Consider the following 23,144-nt stretch of genomic DNA (forward strand, 5'->3'; position numbering starts at 1 on the left):
TATTTTTGTTGATGTTATTTAGTGGGCAAGGGTAGAAGACTCTCCTACACACTTAACCAAGGTAGATTCCTTAAGAACAGCTTTCCTAGTTGTAAGGGGTCGTAATAAATAAGATCACTGGTCTGTTAAGCAGTATCCTGCCTTTGACAATATTTAGTAAGAATACTGCAAAAGATAGTGAAACTTCATAATGCATCTGGTCGTTTCTGTGCCACTGTTTGAAGAGTCTGGGATGGGCAGGATAAATATCTTCCTAATTCTCAGTAGCAGTTGAATAATGATCTGGAGATCTGGGAATGCATTTCAGCCTATGTGCCTTGAAAGTGTTTACATTGCTGCAATATCCAGATACAGTATCAAGATTCTATAACTTACTGCTATATAAGATAGATGTAGAAATATAAGTATTCTTCTTGTTCTAAATTGGAAAATAATCTTGGCTATAATATGCTGGCTAATGCTGTTTATCATTTTGTTTAGTGCTTGGATGCCAACCAGTTTGGACATTGATTTGTTAGATTTTCTATACAAAAATGATAAACGATAGCTCTTTCCCCTCACAAATTTATAACTAATATGTTTGCATTGCTGGCATTTCTTGAGAATAAAAATAATCATTGTACATCCCTCAAATCGAATACGAAAATGTGTTTATTAGAGCGAAAATTACCTTGTTTTTCTTGGTCATTATGCCTTTGTAATGACCACTTGGTATTAGAAGGTGGGTACATTTACTAATTGGGTTAGTTAATGTCTGAGTGCATGTAGGACAGTGACCACATAATGTCTCATTATCAGCTTTTTATATACAAGACATGCTTTACCCATAAGTAGTAATACAGTAAATATGTAATCTATATAGTCGTGTGTAACCTGTGACACAATGTTCGAGTAGCTCGTGTTTTGCCTTTCTGGACACAGGCTTGAATGTATAGCTTATACAGCATATGGTGTCTTCCTCCAGGGCATCTTTCATTTCCACTGCAGTATAGAGTATGTTAGATACTATCTCCACAAATTTTGTCGGCCATAAACTCATGAGGAATTTATTCTGTTTCTAATCCAACGTGTTTTGGCCTAAATTAAGAGAAGTTGATTCTCTTGTGCTAATCTTCACTATTAAAAGTACACAAGGTCACAAGAAGCTCAGATAACATGAATCTTATGCTATAGAGCTCGTTGACCACAGAGCAGAACTTTTTTTTATACACCCTTTCATTGTTCCCAATATAGATTATACTGTACACCCCACTCTTTGTGGTCTCTTACACAAAGTTTTAAATTAGGTTTAGGAACCTTTAGTTCAAAGCCAATGACATGGATTTCTTTTGGTTTTAGAGTAACTGGCTATTGTTGTTCCTGACTTTTTCATGTATTATAATTCTTCCTGTGAAAAATACAAGCATTAGGAGTTCATTAGAGATTGACTTGTGAATTATTGAAGATCTTATGGGTTCTAGTGGATCACATTAATACGTAGAACTTTGTTTGTTAAAGAGATGTCTTAAGTTAATAATCCTTTTTAAAAAGTAGCCTGACTTTAATTTCTGGTTGCAGTAGGCAGTAATGGATATGCTTAACTTCTGGTGGCAGTATACCTGAACAGACACTCCTAGCATATGGAAACCTGAAGCACTGCTCAATAAAAGTGTTTTAGCAAAAGATGGAAAACTTTTAATGAAGAAGCAAAACAAGCATAACTCTTAGCAAGTGTATGGAAGCTCCAGGCTCTAGGGTTTGAGAAGACGAGAAATCAAGGATATCAAATAGAGAATTCATATTAAAACAATAAAAAGGTCATTACTGCTACGTTCTTCTGACACTCATTCTTCGGACAGTCAAGACTGTTAATGTTTTTTAAACTAAACAGCAAGGTGGCAAAATGGAGGAAAAAAAAAACTTTGAAACTCTGATTCTGGATATCCCTTTAGCTTGTAGCACATCTTGGAATATGAACCACTGTCTTCACCTGTCATAGTGGCACTTATAGTCCTTTTAACACTGAACCTTTCAGCTGCTTCTGTTTCATTTTTTTCTTATCGTCTAACACTTCTCTGGCTGCTGTTGTAGTGAAGCGGATTCTAAACTTGAGCATCCCTGCAACCATGTGCAACGTTACTAACCAGTGTTAACCTGACTTACTCTGGCTGCTCATGACATCTTCTATGATGGCTGTTGTGTTCACCTACCTGGGGAGGATTTGCTGAAAGAAGCAACAGCAGTAACCAAGGCAAATGTGTGTGGCAGGGATTTGCATGTCTTTGTAGCACGTGAGGTGCGATTTACACTTGTGGGTTTTTTGTTTTTGTTTTTTTTTGCTGTTGTTGTTTTGTTTTTGGTTAGGAACTTGGTTTTAGTTGATCTAATTAAAGATCTATATAAAGCTGATCTATTTAAACATTTTGGAAGGGATTGGGAGGGAAGAATTTAGGTTATCTCCTCTTTTGAGTTGACAAGACTTAAATATAATATTAATCTTGGTTTAGTGAAAAGCTTCAATTTTGACAGTCCGTGACTCTCGAAGATACATTTTAATGTCCTAACACTCAGTCTTGAGAGACTTCCTTATCACTTGTTCTGTTTTGATTTTTGATTTAGTTTTCTTTGCCTGCTACTTCTTGTTTAGCTTTTCCATTTCCTTACAATTTTAATTTTGGTTATTTTGGGGCCACTTCTTGATTTTTGTTTTTCCAAAGGATGCAGACTCTGATAGTGGGGATGATTCGGACAAGAGATCGTGTGAGGAGAGTTGGAGACTGATCACTTCCCTGAGAGAGAAGCTGCCCCCCAGCAAGCTCCAAACCATTGTAAAAAAGTGTGGCCTCCCCAGCAGTGGGAAGAAGCGAGAGCCTATTAAAATGTACCAGATACCCCAACGCCGGCGCCTTAGCAAAGACTCCAAGTGGGTTACCATCTCAGACTTAAAGATTCAAGCTGTGAAAGAGATATGCTATGAGGTAGCGCTCAATGACTTCAGGCACACTAGACAGGAGATCGAGGCTTTGGCTATTGTTAAAATGAAAGAGCTTTGTGCCATGTATGGGAAGAAGGATCCAAATGAGCGTGAATCATGGCGAGCTGTTGCCCGTGATGTTTGGGACACAGTGGGAGTTGGAGATGAGAAAATAGAAGATGTTATGGCCAATGGTAAAGGAGTAACTGATGTGGATGACCTTAAGGTGCATATAGACAAACTGGAAGATATTTTGCAAGAAGTGAAGAAGCAGAACAACATGAAGGACGAAGAGATAAAAGTTCTTAGAAATAAGATGCTAAAAATGGAGAAGGTTTTACCTCTGATAGGGTCTCCAGAGAAAGCTCAGTCAAACATAGCTAATGCTAAGTCTCCAAATTCTGCCTGTGTAGTGGATGTGGATAAAAAGCCCACAGATGATTTAAAAAGAAGTGAGAATGATGATCTTGCGAAAGAGGAGCGTGTTTCTCAGTTAATGGCAGGTGATCCAGCTTTCAGACGTGGGCGATTACGGTGGATGAGGCAAGAACAGATTCGATTTAAAAATCTGCAGCAGCAGGAAATAGCAAAACAGCTTCGTCGACAAAATATGCCTCACCGATTTATCCCGCCTGAAAATCGCAAGCCCCGGTTTCCTTTCAAAAGCAACCCCAAACATAGAAACTCATGGAGTCCAGGCACTCATATAATTATCACAGAGGATGAAGTTATTGAGGTTAGAATTCCAAAAGAAGATGATAAGAACAAAGATGAAAACAAAGAAAAAGAAAGTAGAGCTGCTTCTAAAGACCCTCAACAGTTGTGGAGCCTCTGTGGCCCCCAGAGGAATCAAGATAATATCCAAATTAACAGGCAGCAGTTAAACACACAGTCACAGCCTAGCAATCAGCAGCAGCCACCACCTCAGTTACGCTGGAGAAGCAATTCTCTCAACAATGGCTCTCAGAAAAGCTTGCGGCGTCAGACGTCTGGCTCATCTGAATCATTGCACTCCTATAGTGGGCAGCAGAACCCAGACCTGCAGACTTTCCAGCAAAAGCGTCATATCCACCAGCACCGTCAGCCTTACTGCAATCACAACAACGGAGGCAGTGCAGAAGGCAATACAGCTAACTTCCACCCAAAACAGACTGACCGGCTTAACCACTATAACCAGTTTGTGACACCCCCGCGGATGAGGCGCCAATTCTCAGCACCTAATCTCAAAGCGGGCAGGGAAACTACAGTATGATTAGTCGGTCAACGCTAGTTTGGGGGAGGAGGGAAGCAAGGACAATGCTGGCATTTCATTAAGAAAAAGCCAGGACTGGCTTTGCTCATGTCTTGGGTTTTGTTTGGCCAGGTAGAACTTGAGTGATTTGACACACGAACACACGGTACTGGCCCTTGAACCCATTCAGTTTGCATGTGACTTCTGGTGCAGTTTTAACAACCCTGATTGGAAGAACATTCTGAAAGACTGTAAGAACTCTTCATAGACTAGAAGACTTGGAGGGAGGGATGTGGAGGGGAGAAGTTCCTTGCTAGCTCATTTACCATTTTTTTTTTTGTTTGTTTCTTGGAGGTTTTTTTGTAATGCTGAAAATATTGTCTGGAACTTATAAAGTTTTACCTTCCTCGTGTGTTTTTATGTAGACAATCAAAAGAGGAATTTAGTTTATAGCATTGAATGTTTCTTGTGACCTTTTTCTTAGAAATGAGGAAACTGACCATCTGATGTTAAAATTGATCTGGCTCTTCAGTATGGTGTTTTCCACTCTTAACCCAAGTTTTTTAATAATAATCTATAAACCAAAAGTTGTTGGCTGACAAGATATGTGGCTTTTTGTAGATAGACAGAAATTTAGAAGAGCAGTTGGGTCACACCACAGTCCTACTCCCTGAGTAGAAGATGTCTTTTGCCCTTCAGCCTAAGTTCATACTGGTTTGAAATTGCTGTGACAGTTAAGCCTGCCTGAATGGAATTGTATGTTGGAATATACATACGGCTGGAGCAATGTTATGGAAATAAGTTTTTTCTAGTTCTCATCGTATCTCTAAATATAATAGTTTTTAATTGTTATACAGAGATTATGGAAAGGAACCAGGGTGTAGTGTTTTTTCTTTTCTCTTTTTTTTGGGAGGGGGGGAGGGGGACACTCAATGGTGTAGTTAAAAGCCTCAAAGAGCTAATTCTTTTTATTTTTTCAGCTTTCTCGGGCTATGAGTCTGGGAGATGCTCTTGAAACAGTTATTCTTATGAAGATTTATAGATCACTACTCTGAAATGGTTGGGGTGGAGAAAGGAGAGTTGAACAGTTTAAGATTAATGTGATACCTCATGTTAGTGCCTCTGGTCCTGAATTACACCACTGTTTCAAGGCTTGTTTGACAAAGGAGAAGATCACTTGAGGAGGAAAGATTCATTTTCCTTCTCCTCACTCTCAAAGTGCAAATTACAATTTTTAACTTCTGTTTTAATCTGAAGGTGCCTATTCTTGCAAGTGAATTGCCATAAAACAAATGCTTAAAGTTGTTTCAAACCAATTACAGAAAAACTATTGATTAAAGAATAGCCTTTATAAGTTTGAGAATTTATCTCAATAGGAAAGTCTCAATTTTAATTAAACAATTTCTTCTTTGTTTCTGAGCTTGAATTGAGCTTACTTCTAAAAATCTGTGGACTTAAGTATAAGCCAATCTAAAGCTTTGAGGAAGACCTGTTTTGCTGTTAAATTTAACTTGAATGTTTTTTAAAACCAGCTTGGCTACTACACCAGATTTGGTGAGATAGGTCCACATTGCAGTGCATTTGTACAGTTAAATGACTTGGATATTTGTGCAAAATAGCACTTGATTTACTTGAGGTTGCTTATTTTTGATGAAATACAAGCCCTACTGGTAATTGTTACTTCTGCATGTTTCAGCATAGCTTTAGATGAGTAGAAAGTGCCTTAAGCTTACCTTCCATCTTATTTTTGTTTCCTGTCCTACTTTTTTTTTTTTTCCTTCCTTTCCCAACTGTGCATGGTATAGGTGCTGGTTGCAACTCATAGGTAAGTGGCAGCCAGGCACCATTTTTGTATTGTTTAATCAAGTGTCAACACTGCAGTCTCTGCACATATGTTACTGATAGGATACTGGCCTTCTGATACAGGAGATCCAAAGTAAATCCTCTGACTTTTCCCGAAAGAATCATTCGGTCCCACCATTTGGGCCATTTTTATGGCAGGTTTAATTTGTTTGTCCAAATATGGCTTTGCCACTTGCTTTTGTCTCATACTTTGGTTTACTTGAACGAAGGAAATAAGACATCACCTCAAATTCCTCGAATCTTCAAGGGAAAAAAGCTCTGTGGACAGGCAATACTTTCTTTGAGCTTGAGTCAGCATTGCAAAATGAATTTGGGGCTGAAAATAGTGTTGTGGTGTTACCTTTATTTTAGAATTCTGTTTTAGTAGTGTATTGCACTTTGCTTTGGTGCATGTCAAGGGTAATGAGTTCTCTTTCATATCCTCAGAAAGGCTTGGACCTTTTTAAAAACGCACACTCTGGAATTTCCTCTTGGCTCTGTAAGAATACTTGAGCCAGACAGTCTGCATAGGGGTGGATGGTGAGAGAAGACCAAACCAATCTTCTGGTGTGCCCCCCATGTATTTGTGCAGCATTGTGGTTATCTGTGCAATATCAGTGCATGTTTGAGCATATAGTGATTTTGAAGTCCATGCAACTGTGTCCTGACATGGAAAACTGCTACTTAATGTTTAAATACTATACTGAAAAAAGTTTTTTGCCAACTCCTTTTAGCTTAAAATTCTAAGAAATATCTGTAAATGTCTGGGTGATGATGATGAACAATAAGCTACCACCCATCTCTATTGCGCCACTATTTTAGTGCAGCTCTAGACAAACAACCTGGCTTGTTTTTTGTTTGTTGTTGTATGATTTGACAAAAAAGAACAAGAAATAGTCGATGTCAAAACGGAGACAGAAGCCTTCTTCCTGGCTTTTAAGAGTATGTTACAGAAATGAAACTTTGGAAGAAAACTCCATAAAATTGGCCACTTCAGGAACTGAATATTAATTAAAATACAGTTCCTCATCTGAAAGAGAAACAGGGTGAGAACTTGTGGATCTCCTTTAAGTATTCAGAAATGTGCACACCTCTCATTTTAAATTCTGTATTAATGGGGCTAAAGAACACTAATACAGCTGCTTCCATAGAAGGCTGTGTGAAAAGGCTTTCAGGCTAATGGAAACATAGCATCCATGATGGGAGTGCTGTTTCAGTAAACTTAATTGCCATTGCTAAGTGCTGATGTGCTGTGTGCTTTGACAGCTGGCTTGTATCCACCTGTGCTGTAGTGATGACTTGTTAAATATCCTTTAAGACTCACTAGGGACATGTGGATTTGGGGGTGGGGGGGAATGCATGCCACTAAAGCTCCTCTGATTCACTTCAGCATCCTTTCTCAAGCAATCTGAATTTAGTAATCTGTCCAACTAGAGGATGCTATATGTATGAATGTGTTCAGCATAGTTTCAGTATCTCCCTCACTGTTTGTCCTAAGTTTTATATGTTAAAATTTGACTCAGATACTTCCCTTTTGAACCACTTCAAGAGCTGCCAAATGAGAAATCTGTGCTGTGTGCCCATTTGTACTGTAAAGAAGGCAGTGAGCTGCCTTTTAATTAAATGGGATTTTCAGATCTATTGTTAAAAAAAAAAAAAATCAAGTTTTGGATTGTCTGAAGAGCAAGCATCTGCGTTGTGTAAAGCAGAACTGGTTTGTATTGTAACAAGTGCTCTTTCAATAAACTATGAAACACTCTTGTAAGTGTCAGACTTGTCTTAGTGACATGGAAATGAAACTTGATTGTAGTCTTGTCCTGATTTTGTTTTCTCATGGGTTTGGTATATTCTCGCTGAGTTACCTTTAATGTTTCTTTCTTTAATTGTTCCTCAAGCTGGTTCTTGTATGTCTACCCTTATTGTTCTGCTGTAAAGTTATGTGAAAAGCAGCCTACACAGATTGGCTTTTACAGTTATGGAGTTGGGGGGGAAAAAAAAGTTATTCATAGCTCAAGGGGGTATGAAGAAATCAGCCACATACACTACAGTACCTTTTTAGACATCATCTAGGTCCAAATAATAACTTAAGCTGTTATGGTACAGTGTTTGGTTTAGTCTGAATGTACTTTTTTTTTTGTTTTCAAAAAGTCCATGATTAGCATGGCCCTAGCTATTTCCATGCCCCTGGGCAAAACCGACATTGCATTCCCTTCCTCCATGTTCATGCAGCTAACGATCCCAGCGAGCCTGAAGCTGTGCAACAGTGTGCTGTGGCTGCCGGGGCGTCTGGGGCCTGGACCTTCAAGATGGCTTCCAGATGCACTTTGCTCTTTTCTAGCAGTTGAGGCACCTTTATGTTTATCATGTTACTAACAATTATGTGTGTATAATCACTAATCAGGTCTGGAAATGCTGCTCTGGGGAGCTGTCCAGTCTGTCAGAGTAAACCGCCCCTTCTTAGTACAGTGCAGCCAGTGCCCCTTCTGTATGAACCAACCAGAAATTCATCCTCTGAGCAACAGTACCAATTATTTTTCAATACTACTGTAGTATCAAGTGCCAGGAGGCAATCTTAGGGTCCTGCTTTTTCTGCCTGACTAAATGGTACCTATTTCTTTTTTGGCTATGGGAGAATAAACTTGAATTCTTCTACTTAGTTTTAGAAGTAGTGGATGGTTTGGTAGTATGGAGATAATAGAAAAAACGTCTACTTATATTCAGTGTCTTTAGGTATTTAGATATGTAGAAAATATATTTACTTGGCTCACAAGTCTGAAAATACAGAAAGACCACCACAAGAAAAAGTCTTTATGTCTTTAAATGAATGTAACAGACCTGTTCTTTTCACGTTAGCAAGTAAAATTTTAGGGTGGAACACTCCTGATTTTTGACCCTTCCTTACTGCAGCCTTTCAGTTTCTCCAAATGAATCTGATCAAAGATCCTACTTAAACACTACTTTAAATGCTTCCTCCTTGAAACTTTTCTCCAACACATTCTTTATTCCTGGAATGTAGTCACTCAAAATACAGCCTCAGATTATCTCTTGCAGACTGCAGGAAAACAAATTCTTTGCCCTTCCTTGAAAGTAAGATAAGCTTGTTTCTGTCACTTCAGATCTAAACTCTTATCTTGGTTTCAAATGTAATAGTATTAGCTACATGTATGGAAAAAAAAAAAAGAAAGTTTGTGCCTTTACGTTAAAGAATTTTTAAGAACGCTTTGGGCATTCTAGAACTATTGATGAGTCTGAAACCTCCTTATCAAATTATGTAATAATTTTGTGGTGAATCATTAAAAATTTCAGGAGGAATATCCAGAGAAAAGACTTAGGTTCTCTCTGTGGTTCTTTTGCTGCTAGGCTAAGATTTAGGAAACATATACCACATACAGAAGAATGTCCTCATACACTGTTAGTGTGCAGCCATCTCGGAGGGAATGGAGCAGAAACAGCTGAAGAAGGAGCATTTTAGCCAAATAAAATTTCAAAAGGAAAATAAAAAAAAATTAATGCTGCCTTTATACAAAGGCATTGTATCTTCAATATTTGGGTCTTCTCTTTTTTAAATATCATGGGACCTGTAAAGATCTTAACTTACTGGAAGTTCTGCACTTTCAGCATATTGTTGTTCTAAGAGCACAGCTGCTGATGTTTTAATGCCACCTCCAGGAAATCTTATTTCAATACTTAAAGGAACATACTTCAGAATTACCTCCTTTCCAAATACTGTCCCAAGGTCCTTCTGCCTGAACCTGTGTTAGAATTTGATCTGATCACATTGTGACTCTATCAGGTCTTGTACTTGTAAGGAAACAAAGGAGCAGGAGAGTTTAGGTGGGATGCTTGAATAGAATGGGAGGACTGTGTAAAGCTTTCCTCTGTGACTGTTAGATATAAGATTGTCTGCAAGAAATGAATTGGAGAATAATTTGAGGATTTGGGGACTGTGGAAGAAGAGATAAGGTTGGAATGCAACATGAGTGACTTCAGGAATTCTCTTAAAGAGCTCTAACACTTTTAGTGAATTGCTGGTGCATATCTGCCTCTCTATTCCTGTATAAAAATCCTGAGACGCCAATTTAATTTATGGCTTATACATACTAAAGGATTATCTTTAAAAACTAAAGTACAGTAGGTTCTGGGATCTGGAGCGCTGTGACTGTGTCTGTTCTAAATATAGCTGCAAAGAATAGTAACTAGAGCAAAAAAAACAAAATGGGGGGAAGCATTTGTTTTACCAGCAAACAATAAAGAGTTATTAGCTTGTAGGGGCATTTATTTCAAGGAGCGATTATGCTGAACAGGAAGAAAATGATCTTACAGTGGAGTGTGCTGCCCAAGAGTTACGGCACTGCTTCTGCACAGAATTCTTTGCGTGCTTTACAGGGCAGATTGGAATTGTTCACATGGGCAAGCTTCTGCAGAAATTGCTTTCTTCCCCCAGGGCTAAGATCTGTGCTTCTCCCTTTCCAATTTATGGGTATGTCCAAACACTTTCCCTGATGAGCTCTGTCAAGTAGTAGCTCCTGAAAAATGGGATCTAAACATTTCCTGCAAGATGAATCTGAATCTTTGACTGTGACTTTTCATGTGTTTTGTGAATATATATGTACCTGGGGAGCAGGGGCATAAAGTTCTCTCCAAAAAAGGAAAAGGCCTGATTGAACTTCCTGGATCTCTTCAGTATATTAAGGCGTGGAACATGTTTAGAACAAATGTGCTTCTGCCATAAATAAGCTCAAACTTTTTATCTTGGAAGTGGTATTTTTTTCATCTTCTGATATATTAAATATACATGGGAGAGAACAGTAGTTACACCCTAAGAAGAGAACCTAATTGAAAACAAAATGTCTTTATTCTAAAACCTGAAATGAATTTTATAATCAGTAGCGTTCGTAATCCTTGTGTTTGAGAAAATGAAGGTGAATAATCTTTCCCTTTTTAGATTTATTTCTGTACTCTTTCTGATTCTCTCCTACCTTCCCTAAAAAATAAAAAAAGCAAATTCCCAAGAAATCGGCTTTTTTGCGTCTTTAGGGAAAAAATTCTAAATTTTACATCTTACAGATATGAGCATGGATATCTGATGCTTAAAAAATATATATATAAATAAAATCTTGATTGTATTGGCCTCTCTTAGGGACATCCTTGTCCTCTCTTTCTATTTTTCAAAAAGGAGAGATTCTACTACAACAATAGCTATTGGTGTGTAACCTCTGAGAGTTAATGGAAACATCTTTATGTATCTGTTCTCTGTGTCTGTCATTCTGTCTGAGGTGTTTGTGTCTCTTAACTGTACTCTTTGCTTTTGTCTGTCCTTCTCCTACACGGTATCTCCTCTCCCCACAGGACTATGAGAGTAAGCTCCAGGCCTTACAGAAGCAGGTAGAGACACGATCCTTGGCAGCTGAAACAACAGAGGAAGAAGAGGAAGAGGAAGAAGGTGAGTTTGAAACTAAAAGTACTTGGGACATAACCAAGCCTAAAGGAATAGTTGCTATATAATGACTCTTGCAATAGATGGAAAGCTTGCTTTGGAAACCCATGAAACTCATCATAATCTCTAATCCTGAAATTTCCACAATGTAAAGATGTAAAATACCTTTTCATAGAATAGATCGCACATAAGCAGTAGATATGCATCCCCAAATTCAATTGATACACATATTAGTCTAATCACAAGCTTTGATTTCATGGTCTTGAACTGGAAGGAATCTGTATATTCTTGGTTCTAACAGAGTTTGTGTTTTAAACAAAAATACTACTAATGTCTTTGTTTCCTTGTTTTGTTTTTGAGGTTTCTTTTTCCTCCTTGATAGGAATTCTTATAGTGTGTGCTGTGAGATTATAACTCTATTTCTGGACAGTAGATAGAGAGCTTTATTATTCCCATAATACTTTCTTTCCAGCATTTCAGCATTTGGTTTTAATAATTGCTAGTTAATTTAAAATAATAGGAGTAGCATTTGTTTTGTTTTGCCTGTTCTAAATCTTTTAACTTGTTTGGTCATTATGTCTTCAGTGCCAGTGGTGAAATATTGAATCTAGTTATTCTCAATGAATAATAAAAATGCAGGTTTTTGTTTTCAGTTTTCCATTTCCAGAAGAGTTGTTTAGAATTTGATGATGCAGTCAGATACTGCATGTGGTCATTTAGAGAAGAAGCCATGGTGTTTGATTACTCTATTTCTTTGCTCTTTTCAGTGTCCTGGACACGGCATGAATATGAGCTAGCTCAGTGGGCTTTCAGGAAATGGAAATTTCACCAGTTCACTTCATTGAGGGACCAACTCTGGGGAAATGCAGTGTATCTGAAAGAAGCCAATGCAATCAGTGTAGAGTTAAAGAAAAAGGTAAAGCCATGCAGAGTATCTTTTGAATGTTCTGACTCATTGATATTAACTGTGTAATCCTGCTTCAAATACTGAGTTATCTGTAGTCCTTAGTTGCATGCCTCTTGCTTATTGGTTTGAGTTTTAAAGAGTTCAGAAAATGATGAGTCTCTATAATTGAGACTCATGATTGAATGAGTATACCATGCAAATCTGCCTGATATATTCTGCTGTCATTCTCTTCTTTCATGCTTCTTTCAAGCACATGTACATGCACATCTCCCCAGGGGCCTGTCTTTTCCTTTTCACCTTTAACCTAGTGTGGTCATTCATCTTTCCAAGAGAAGAGAAGTAGGTGCTTCTTCACAATCTGTTGCAGTGTGTTGTGCTAAGAAAGGTCTATAGTTTTCTCGATCTCTGGTAGCTTTGAAGATAAGGGCAAGATGTATTCATCTACAAAACAAATTTTTTGTGACATTATGAGACTGAAAAACATGTGACTTAATGAAACTGGATCTGTTCTCAGGGATCAAAGTCAGACTGGTTTCATACTTTGCTTTAGTTATGTTTCTAGCCTGTGTTTGTAATGTTGCGCTCTCTGACTTCTCTGAACTAAAGCGAGTTTTCTTTTTTGTCATTCAGGTGCAGTTTCAGTTTGTCCTGCTGACAGACACCCTCTACTCACCACTGCCTCCAGAACTTTTGCCCACTGAGATGGAGAAGACCCGGGATAATAGGCCTTTCCCCCGGACAGTGGTAGCTGTGGAAGTCCAGGATCTGAAGAATGGAGCAACGCATTATTGGTCCTTAGAAAAACTCAAGTATGTAAATGTTATTGTAGAACAAAATTCCTTATATCCGAGGAGCTTCATTGCTATTCTTTCTCCGTGTTTTACTTGTTTTTCTCTCTGTGTCTTCCCAAATGCCAACTCTTCAGACACTGCAGTATGTTATAATACTAGCTTTCTGGATTCTTCAAACAAGTGCATTTGTTCTCCAACATCTCACCTAGCTTCCACATAACCTTATTAATGTGGACTTAGGTTTTTTTTTTCTTTAATCTCATGCGGCACATCACAGCTCATCTCTCTGCATTAATATTTTTCAAGTTCCTTTCATTAGGAAGACTTTTTTCCATTTGACTTTATATAACCTAGCGCTATAGGGCACAATTTAAAATATAATGCTTAAATAAAGAGAATTCTGCTTCTACTGAAACTGCCCAAATTCTGACTGTCTGTAATTTGAAATAGTTGAAATAGTGTGTGTGCGTGTGTGTGTGTGTATAAAAGGAATCGCTTTGCTTTTGAGTGAAAATGCTAATGTTTCTGGAGTGGAATGCAAAAACTCCCTAAAATTACTCATCAACATCACCTGTTGATGGGGGAGTAGGGAGTAAGCCAAAAATGTGCCAAAATAAGATGTGAAGGAGGAATTTTTTAGAAGCTTAAACTTAATCTGAGATTTACGTACTCTTCTGCAGTGATCTTGCCTCAGCGTGTTGTGGGCTTAGCCTACAAAATTTTTCCCGGAATTGCTAGCATGTCAGAGAATTAGTACAGTACAGTGTTCAGGCTCCTCTGTTCTTTATTCTCCCTTTCTTCTGTGTACTTTTCAACAAAGTTTTATTCTCTCCCTGAATTCATCTCCCTTATTTGGTAGATGTGATTTCAGTGTGTGTATCTTTGTTTTCTCAGTTTTTTCGCTCTGCATTAATTTTTGTCCATCCTGCTTTCTTCTATGCAGACAGAGGTTGGAGCTGATGCGTGAGATGTATGACAGAGCTGGGGAAATGACATCAAATACACAGGATGAGAGTGAAAGCACAATGACTGGCAGTGACCCTTTTTATGATAGATTTCATTGGTTCAAGCTTGTTGGAAGGTATGCAATGATAATTTCAGCTCCTAGTACAGTGATAACTCTTGTCAGTTCTTGGATGGGCTCTTGCTTTGAATATGATTGCAAACTGTATAGCCACTAGTGAGAGTTGTGTGTGTTGTCTTTCAGGGATTTTTGTTAGACTTAACCTATAGTGAAAAGGATAAAATGCTCTTCAGAACCTTGCCAGTACTGGTGTAACCTTGTAGAATCTGATTCCACTGGACCCTTAATAAATTCTAAGTTTATTTTTAAAAAAGGTGCCTAGCTAAGTTCTATCTAAAGTCACTGGAAGAGAGCTGTGAGACTATGAAGAGTACTGGAAACTCTGAGGGGAAAAGTGGCCTAGGGCCTTATTTGTGTACGTGATTCAAACAGTTTGGTCATATCCTTTGGAAATACTGAATGTCTGATGGGATTCTTTAATATTTTCTGATGTCAGCTGCATCTTTACAATTTTTTCATTTACAAAAAAGCTATGTGTTGGAAATAAGTATTATAGTTCTGTTGAATGGATGTGCTGTCAACATTTGTATGATCAGCCATGTTCGTATTCATTTTTTATTTGCTTTCTGCTCAGTTCAAGGACACCTCATACCTGACTTTCTTAGCAATCCCTTTCCTTACGTTTCATTCCAGTCCAGATGGTTTGAAGCCTTTGCTTGTTGTTCAGATGGGCTCTGTGCTGATGGCAACAGCTGCCTGTTGAATGAAGCATTCTTCTTTCCCCTCACTGTGTTAATCGGTATTCCGTTAACTGATATCTAGCTCCCCCATTTTCCATGGCTGCGTCAATGAGCGTCTTGCTGATCGCACACCCTCCCCCACTTTCTCTACGGCTGACTCCGACATCACTGAACTGGCTGATGAACAGCAGGATGAGATGGAGGACTTTGATGATGAGGCCTTTGTGGATGATACTGGCTCCGACGCTGGAACTGAGGAGGGATCGGACCTCTTCAATGATGGGCACGACCCGTTTTACGACCGGTCCCCTTGGTTCATTTTAGTGGGAAGGTTGGTGAGGTTATTGTGAGAAAGGCCAAAAGGGACCAGCTCTTGCTGTAGGCTGCAATGGCTTTGCCTTGTTTTGCACAGAATATCTATTAAGCCAATCAATAATAGTCATTATGCATAAATTGGAATTGCCAGAGATTGAGTGTAGTTTAATGTTAAATTTCAAGTTCTATTGTCAGCAAATTTGATGGTCTAAGTTGAGAGCTAGTTGAGAGCATAATCTTTAGATTGGACAGTATGAGTGAATATATTTCAGATATATATCCATGAGTGAATATTTCTTAGATAACTGTCACATAGAATGAATGTCTTTTTGCTTGTGTATAGTAGTATTTAAGCCTTGTTTATATGAATGCCCTACTTGGCCATTGCAAGATCCCTAAGTAGTATCATAGTACATAATTTTCTTCTCTGAAAGAGAATCTCACAATATAGCATTAATTCTTCAAGTCCAGCCCAATAAATCCGCTTTTGGAAAACTCATCTACCATCCTCTGTGTCTGATGAGAAAAGATAGCAGGGGGCGGAAGAAGAATGGCCCTTTCTGGATGAGGAAAAGTGTTCTTTGAGATGATTTGGCTCCTCAGATTATGTATGACTCTCAGTACTATTTATTATGTAGAGAAAGATCATCATCATTAAAATTCATTGGCTGTTGGTGTTTATCAGTGCTTACCCCATATGCTATGTTGGTCAGATTTTTGAAAGAAGTTTGCCTTATATATTTAAGAGTATTACCTATTTTACCAATCTAGATATGATTAAGGCACTATCTGACCTCAGTCTGTGGTGTAGATAGGACAGCAAGTTGCATTATAAGACTATGAAGCAGCAGTGGAAAGTACCACATTCTTTCTCAAACAGCTAGTAACATGTAACCAATGACAAGAAACTGAAATAATGTATATAGCTCCCCTCTGTTCCTCTTCCTCTCTCCAAATGCGCTTTTTGCTTGGTTCATCCCCCAATAAGCCAGTCTACTTGTTAAACCAGCAAGGCAGGTGATCACCAAACGTGTCACATGAAAGAGGGGAATGAGACTTCATGGCTGGTGGAAGGGAGGAACAAATAACAAGGGATCAGAGCTAGACTTATGCTTTCCAAGACTGTAAGAGGAAAGATTTCATGATCAGGAAAGTGGGGTCATTTTGCAGTTTCATCAAACGCAGGAAACTTGGTTGTCTTATTTGTAGAAAGGGGACGGTTTGCCCTTTTGGAAATGGGTGGGGGAAAAGCTGTTAGGTTTGTTCAGCTGTATTGTCTAACCTCGCTCTTTGTCTATAGAGGACCTATTTACAAGTTGTGATTGGACTTGGAACTTCCTCAATCTAGTCTTTAAAAAAAAAATTATAATTACTAAAGATGCAAGGAACTAGAGTAGTCCTCTCTGATCTCTGAGGCTTTGTGCCCTTATATGCAATGTCTGATAATGTGTTTTTTAAATTTCAGTTCTTTCGGGTTAAGCCATCTTAACTGACTTGGTAGTGGTTGTCAGCTGGTTGTAGCATATGTGCACTAACTGTAATGGCTAGAACTGCTTTCTTGTAACAGTGCTGGCATAGTCAGTGTTTTTTGCTATTGTGCGTGTTCTTTCAGAGTGGGGCCTTCAGTACTTGGGAAAAAAATGAACTATTCATCTTCATTTCACAGTTCTATTACCCAGATTCTTCAGGAAGTACTACATGGCTGGAGCAAATGTGGTGTTTAAAGAAAACAGTTGTGCTTCCTAGCAATTACATAACTTGCTTCCTGTATTGATATATTAGAAAGAATACTGAACTCTGTCTCTATACATAGACTTACAAGGTTGCAGCAGTAAAACTAGCCTGAAACCATGTAAACTGCATGTACTAAGGAACTCAGCTTGGGTTGTAGGTTGTATTGATGAATGAAACTGAGTGTATGGTTTGTATTCTCTCTGAATGGCAGCTGAATCACTTTGTCCTATTTGTAGGTGAAGTTCAATCTGTTTTTCTTTTGTGCTGATTCTGGCAGCAGATTGCTGTTAGTGTTGTTTATCACCGTCAAGTACAAACAATTTTCATTGCTCAATATCTCCCAGCATGAGAATTCTACTTTTGAACAGTGTGACTTAGAGTTATCAGAGGATGTGTCCATCTAGACAGATATTGCCTTGAGCACAAGGCAACACTAGTTCAATTCATAATAAAACCAAAACTCCTTAATATTTTTAATTAACTGTGTGCTGCTTTATATGGTGTGGAATGTGTGGAACAGAAATATAATTTTTTTCTGTCATCAGCAATGATGAGTCAGGTCATGAAGGAGAGGAGGAGGAGAGATTGATCATATAGCTATCCAATTCCTTGGGCATCACAGTATTATTTTCCCATACTTTGGCTGCCTTTTATTTGAACTATAATTAAGGAAAAAAAGAAAAAGAGCTGGTCCCTTTAGCCATCTCTTCTGGCATGCTGGGATGTCTTTAAGTCTGATTCTGTTTAATGGTGTGACATATCAAGCATTTGCTGTTTTTTAAGGGAGGTGGGAGAGGGTTATGAGTTTTTTTTTTAATCTTGAATTGATGTGTTCATTTAAAAAAATACTTGTCATCATTCTGAGTTCTATTGTTTTTGTTTTGATTAAAAAAAAATTGTTTGTTAAATTTCATTTCTAGTTTTGTTGTGAGTATGCCATTTTACCTCACCAATCTTTCTGCTAATACAGCTCCCCCTCTTTCAGTCTGCTGGGCTAAGGTGCAGGGGAACACTTATATATGGGGTGTTTGGGAAGTGGAACAATCTTCCCAGATGTGGGGAAGAGGAGGAGGATAACCTTAATCTTTCATCCACTCCTAACTTGATACTGTCTTATGATGAAGCAGGTGGAACGGCACTGGAAGGCAGTATTGCTGCATAAAACATCTCTTTTCTCTGTACAGCAAATGTGCTATTGCTCTCCATTCTACAGAAGCTATCCAACATTTCTTCATCAAACAGGAAGCTTAAGACTTCTTGCATTATGTGCTTTTCTTTCTCTAAGTTAAAATGATTGCAGTGAGTTGGGTAACTGGGTGGAAGGAACTGAAGGAAGATATGAAATATTTTTCTTTGGGATTGTCATTTTACTGAGGTGATCAGATTGCAATTGCTAATAAAGCTGAATGCTTTTTGCTCTCATATGTTGGATAGCAACTTCAGAACTTTAGCCATGCACATATAAATACATTTTCCATTCAGTTAATGTTTTTTCTTTCTAGTAGTTTGTCTTTGGAGGAGGAAGGCTTCTGTAATGACTGCCTGTATTAGTTAGTGAAACTGTCTTTTATTGCATACATACTGATACAAGGCTATTTAGATCCCTTTCTGTTGGGAAAAATGTCTGTTTTTCCCTGGCCTAAGATGTGGTCTTTGACCTGCATGCTTTTTTCCTGATGAACATATAACTGCATACCTTCCTGAACTCCATCCCTGGTCCAGTCCAAGTGAATGGTTCCAGTTTGTTAGTGGAGGGAGTTGATTTCTGGTATGGTGGGGTTCTTTTTCAAATGAACACCACCTGAAATTTCAAAGCTGAAAATTAAAACCAACCAACAAACAAAAGCACCCTTCCTATTTTGTTACTTTAAATTTAATGTCTTCTCCCTTACTCTGATTTTACCAGTGTTTACCTCACTTTGGAGCAGACTGAAAAGGAATTAGATCCTAATCTTAGACCAGTGTTAAGTTGCTGTTGTTTTTTGTTGTTGTATGGTTTTGTTCATATTTTATTTTATTTTTATAGCTTTATTAATCGTTCTCTTCTCTATTGCGTTTTGTCACCACTTTGTTTTTTAGTAGAATTATTTTCATCTCTTTGGTTCACAGTTGACACCTGTTTGACTCCCTTGTCATTTCAAGATAATTCATTCATGTGGGAACAGGCATGCGAACCCGAGGAGGAACTTACTTTTTCTAACTTTGGTTCTTGGCTATTTGTTGCAAGGAATTGAGTCCAGATCAATCTTGTTGTGTTCACTGTACAAGTTGTACAGCACCAGACAGAGGCAGTGAACTTTTATCTCTCTCTGCCCTGTTTTGTCGTGCAGGACTTACCCTATGAATATTTAATAATAAAAGTTATAAATTTGAGGAATTAAGTATACTTAATGATAAAGACCAATAAAAGAATTGTGAGGAGCAAATCCAGTTAAACAGATGACCAATATTTCTGTAGAATTTAATTTGCATAAATTCATAAAAATTACATACCTTATTGGTTAGTCGCTCTTCATTTAGTGACTGGTAAAACTATTGGTTAGACTTCTGTGCATCTTAGCATTCTTATGAATTCTGAAACAACTCATGTAAATCAAGCCTTCCATTTTTTCCCCTTGTCAAGAATATCCCTGACCTGACTTGTTAGGCTTCCGTGCATTTAAAGCTCTGTTCAAGCTAATTGCACTGAAGTGTGGTATTTTAAGAACTTTTACAACTCATTGCAGAAATTCAAAATAACTTCATAACATTAGCCTAATTTATAACTGAAATATACATATACAATAAAACTTGTTAACTTTCTATTCCAAAATAGCCCCTACATATAACTATATACAATTTTAAAAGTATATGGCAGGATCTTCTGGCACTGGCCTTAAATGCTACTTTTTCCTGTTGTAAATGGTAATTTCTCAATAATTGTTCTAGAATAGTGTTTTTTTTTTTAATAAGTAAATGTAGTACTTATAAAAAATATTTAGTTGTAAAGACTATTGTAATTTTATCCATATGCTCAGTGAATCTTCCAAGAAATCTAAAGGATGGCTTATGGTTCATTGGGGATTTTTGATTACTCTGTGTACAGTGTTATCAAATGGATATGGAGGAGAGAAAATATTCAGTCAAAAATCTGTTTTGAAGAGTGTTTTTTATATGTTCAGTAAAATATTTGAGGCTGTGTGAACACAGATCAATTCCCTTGTGATTTGTCACTTCAAACTATGCTGATAGGATGGAAAACTTTAATAATACCTTACACTCAATAGATCCTTAATAGACTTCTACCATCTTGTTAACAACTCTGTTTACAACTGTAGTGCATCTAAAATTATCTTTTATAAAGCCATCATCTTAAATGTCTTCATATGCTTTATAACTCACTAATATAGACCCTGTGTCTCCAATGTACCCTGGTTTAGTGTTTTGTGTCTTCCTTAGTCAGCCTTGACGCTGCTGAAGAGCCCTGTGTGGGCAACAAGAGCACAGTGCAGGTCTAACAGATGAAGTAAAGTAGCCTGAAGACTTGTGTGTCCCATTAACCAATGAAATACTGCAGTCTGGTTTTGCAGATGATGGCCTAATGCTCTTTTTGTTTTCTTTTTTTCCTATTATCAGAGCATTTGTATACCTGAGCAATCTACTGTACCCAGTGCCTCTTATTCACAGAGTAGCTGTTGTTAGTGAGAAGGGAGAAGTACGAGGATTTCTGCGGGTAGCGGTGCAAGCTATAGCAGGTGAGATACCCAGTGACCTTTATATTGCAGCTCTCTGGTGTGCCATGAATAGCTGCAGCTTTAAAAACAGCAACAACAGCAACAAAACTTCAAACATCCTCTCTTCCCTCAAATATGAATAATTTTAATGTTGCAAAGTCCCAGAACACTTGTTTTTCCTTATTAAGTTGCTTTTGAAAGTCTTTTTCGTTGGTGTAAAGCCTGTGGGCCAAATGTGGATAAATCTTGACAATAGTCAGAGACTTTGAAAATTACAGTATTGACCACTGAAGTTTGTACCTGGCAGCTAAGGCACCACTGCTTTTTAAGATGGTGGAAGGGCAAACTGATATCAGTAAATCTTAAAAACTAAAAACAAAGCAAAGATCCTCTGTAGCACACAGTATATGCAAGTTTGGTAGTTTGGGTGACTTGCGGAAAAGTTAAATCTACCGAATGTTTGTTCTTTTCAAACCACCCTTCCAAGTAATGCACAGAATGGGTTCCACCATTCACTGATCGAATGGCATGTGAAGAAATCCCTGAACTGACAGTTTTCAGCACAGTGTAAAGAAAAATCAGCATCAGTTTTCCATTCCATTGACTGACTGAAATATGGAGAGATTTAGAAGCTACTTCACATGCTCTTTAATCACCAAGAACTATCAACTTTGCAGGAGAGCAGGGTAGATATATGGGAATGACAACTGCTTCATCCGGTTTCGAAGTGCCACTGTATGTGTGTCAGAGCCTAGCTCTCTACTGTGCTAGTCAGCTGCTAACATTTTGTCCTTTTCCACTCTGGAGTGAACTGGTTGAATTTTACTCTTGGTGGTCTCATCCATCCTGGTGAAAGCACAGATACTTCCCATAATTTGTCTACCCTTTCTAGCAGTGGCTAGCTGCCAACATTTCTTTACTGTTTAGGTAGGGTAACCCTGGAAGTTTCACTCTCCATGGGAATGTATAATGAAATCCCAGACTCTGAGGACTCTGTAAGAATCACTCTGGCAGGGACTAACACAGAAAATGAAACAAAATCTATTTTCAATACATACAAAAGTTTTATTTCTAGTCCGGTTTGCTCTACTTGGCATTGAAATCCAATAAATGGATCATGTGAAAGAAAAAACTATGGCTGTTAGAAATTGATCTGGGGGGCGTCTCTTGAAAAAGGTCTGTGACTTTATTTGGCCCCTATGTGAAATTTCAAAAGGCCTTCTGAATCCTGGGACTTCTCCGACAAGCATGCATTTACTGTGAGAGAATGGCTGGCAGTTAACCAGGCCTCCTTATTGGTACCCTCCACAAAGAGGGAGAGGATGAATGGACGGATCATACAGATGGAAGAGCCTTGCAAGCTTACAGCATGCACTAGCAGAGCTGTGCTACTGTGGCTGCTTAGTTTATGGCTAGAGAATTTTAGATGACGGTTTAAATCGGTGTCAGTAAACGTTCCCATGTGGGTCACTGTATTGTGGTGTATTAACTCACCTCAACTGTAACATTCAGAAACAAGTAAATAATCAAAATGAGTACTGAAGTTGCTTTGCACTCAAAATTTGCTGAAGTATATTCATGATGAAACTTCATAGCTTGTCTCTTTTTTCACACCCAAAGGTTTATGGTGGATAGTTTTCTGCCAAGATTTTTCCAGTGCTTGTTCCAATCTGCTATTGAATGACTGGAATCAGGCCCCCTTGATTTTTAGGGAGTGGTCTCCATTCTAGTCAAAACTTCTAGTTAGGTAGCTCTGAGGGCTTTTCCTCTCCTCCCTGTAAACTTTTCTTTTTTTTTTTTTTTTTTTAGCTGATGAGGAAGCCCCAGATTATGGATCTGGTATTCGACAGTCTGGCACAGCTAAAATTTCATTTGACAATGAATATTTTAATAAGGTAAGAAATATTAAATTTGAATTAGGTTTCTTTGAGAGGAGTAGTTTGTGTTTCTAAATAAAGAATAAGTAATGTGGGGTGGGAAGAAGACAAGAAAACCAGAAACTGCAGGAGTCTGTCTCATGCAACATTGCTTAATTTTTCAGAGTGATTTTTCTTCAGTTGCAATGACTCGGTCTGGACTGTCATTGGAGGAATTAAGAATTGTGGAAGGGCAGGGTCAGAATTCAGAGGTCATCACTCCTCCAGAGGAGATCAACAGAATGAATGACGTAGGTAAGTAAGAAAGATGTAGTGGGAAAATTTAAAGGAAATTTGGATGCTTTGTCAGTTTTAGAAAGGGGTTTTGAGTGTCTTTCAAGAATATTATATGGAGGGAGAGATGTTACCTATGGGTTAGATATGATAAATGCCAGAGTTCCTTTTTATGAAGAACTAGGCAGCAAGACTGTTCCCAGACACCTGGAGTTTTTGATCATCAAAAAATAATATGGGCTCAAAAAGAATAGGTATGTGTGATAGGGCTAACCTGTTGCCTGAGGAATATAAAAATCCACAGTGA

General features: G+C 38.1%; 2 protein-coding genes across 5 annotated transcripts in view; both read left to right on the forward strand.

The window, feature by feature from the left end:
- Window positions 1-23,144, forward strand: part of KIF1B (kinesin family member 1B) — a 98,335-nt gene that overhangs the window by 49,847 nt on the left and 25,344 nt on the right. For all 4 annotated transcript variants that reach the window (XM_067311169.1, XM_067311170.1, XM_067311171.1 and 1 more), the window contains 7 exons: window positions 11,376-11,469; window positions 12,231-12,379; window positions 13,001-13,179; window positions 14,105-14,242; window positions 20,590-20,708; window positions 22,497-22,582; window positions 22,729-22,858. In XM_067311169.1, coding sequence (XP_067167270.1) covers window positions 11,376-11,469; window positions 12,231-12,379; window positions 13,001-13,179; window positions 14,105-14,242; window positions 20,590-20,708; window positions 22,497-22,582; window positions 22,729-22,858 — 895 coding nt within the window. The remainder of the gene's footprint in view (window positions 1-11,375; window positions 11,470-12,230; window positions 12,380-13,000; window positions 13,180-14,104; window positions 14,243-20,589; window positions 20,709-22,496; window positions 22,583-22,728; window positions 22,859-23,144) is intronic.
- On the forward strand, window positions 2,265-5,062 carry LOC136994254 (kinesin-like protein KIF1C). The gene is made up of 2 exons (XM_067311174.1): window positions 2,265-2,275; window positions 2,697-5,062. Exon 2 carries the CDS (start codon window positions 2,859-2,861, stop codon window positions 4,203-4,205), a length of 1,347 nt encoding a protein of 448 aa, XP_067167275.1. The 5' UTR covers window positions 2,265-2,275; window positions 2,697-2,858; the 3' UTR covers window positions 4,206-5,062.

The sequence above is a fragment of the Apteryx mantelli genome, chromosome 26 (assembly GCF_036417845.1).
Source record: "Apteryx mantelli isolate bAptMan1 chromosome 26, bAptMan1.hap1, whole genome shotgun sequence".
In the NCBI taxonomy this organism is placed as follows: domain Eukaryota; kingdom Metazoa; phylum Chordata; class Aves; order Apterygiformes; family Apterygidae; genus Apteryx; species Apteryx mantelli.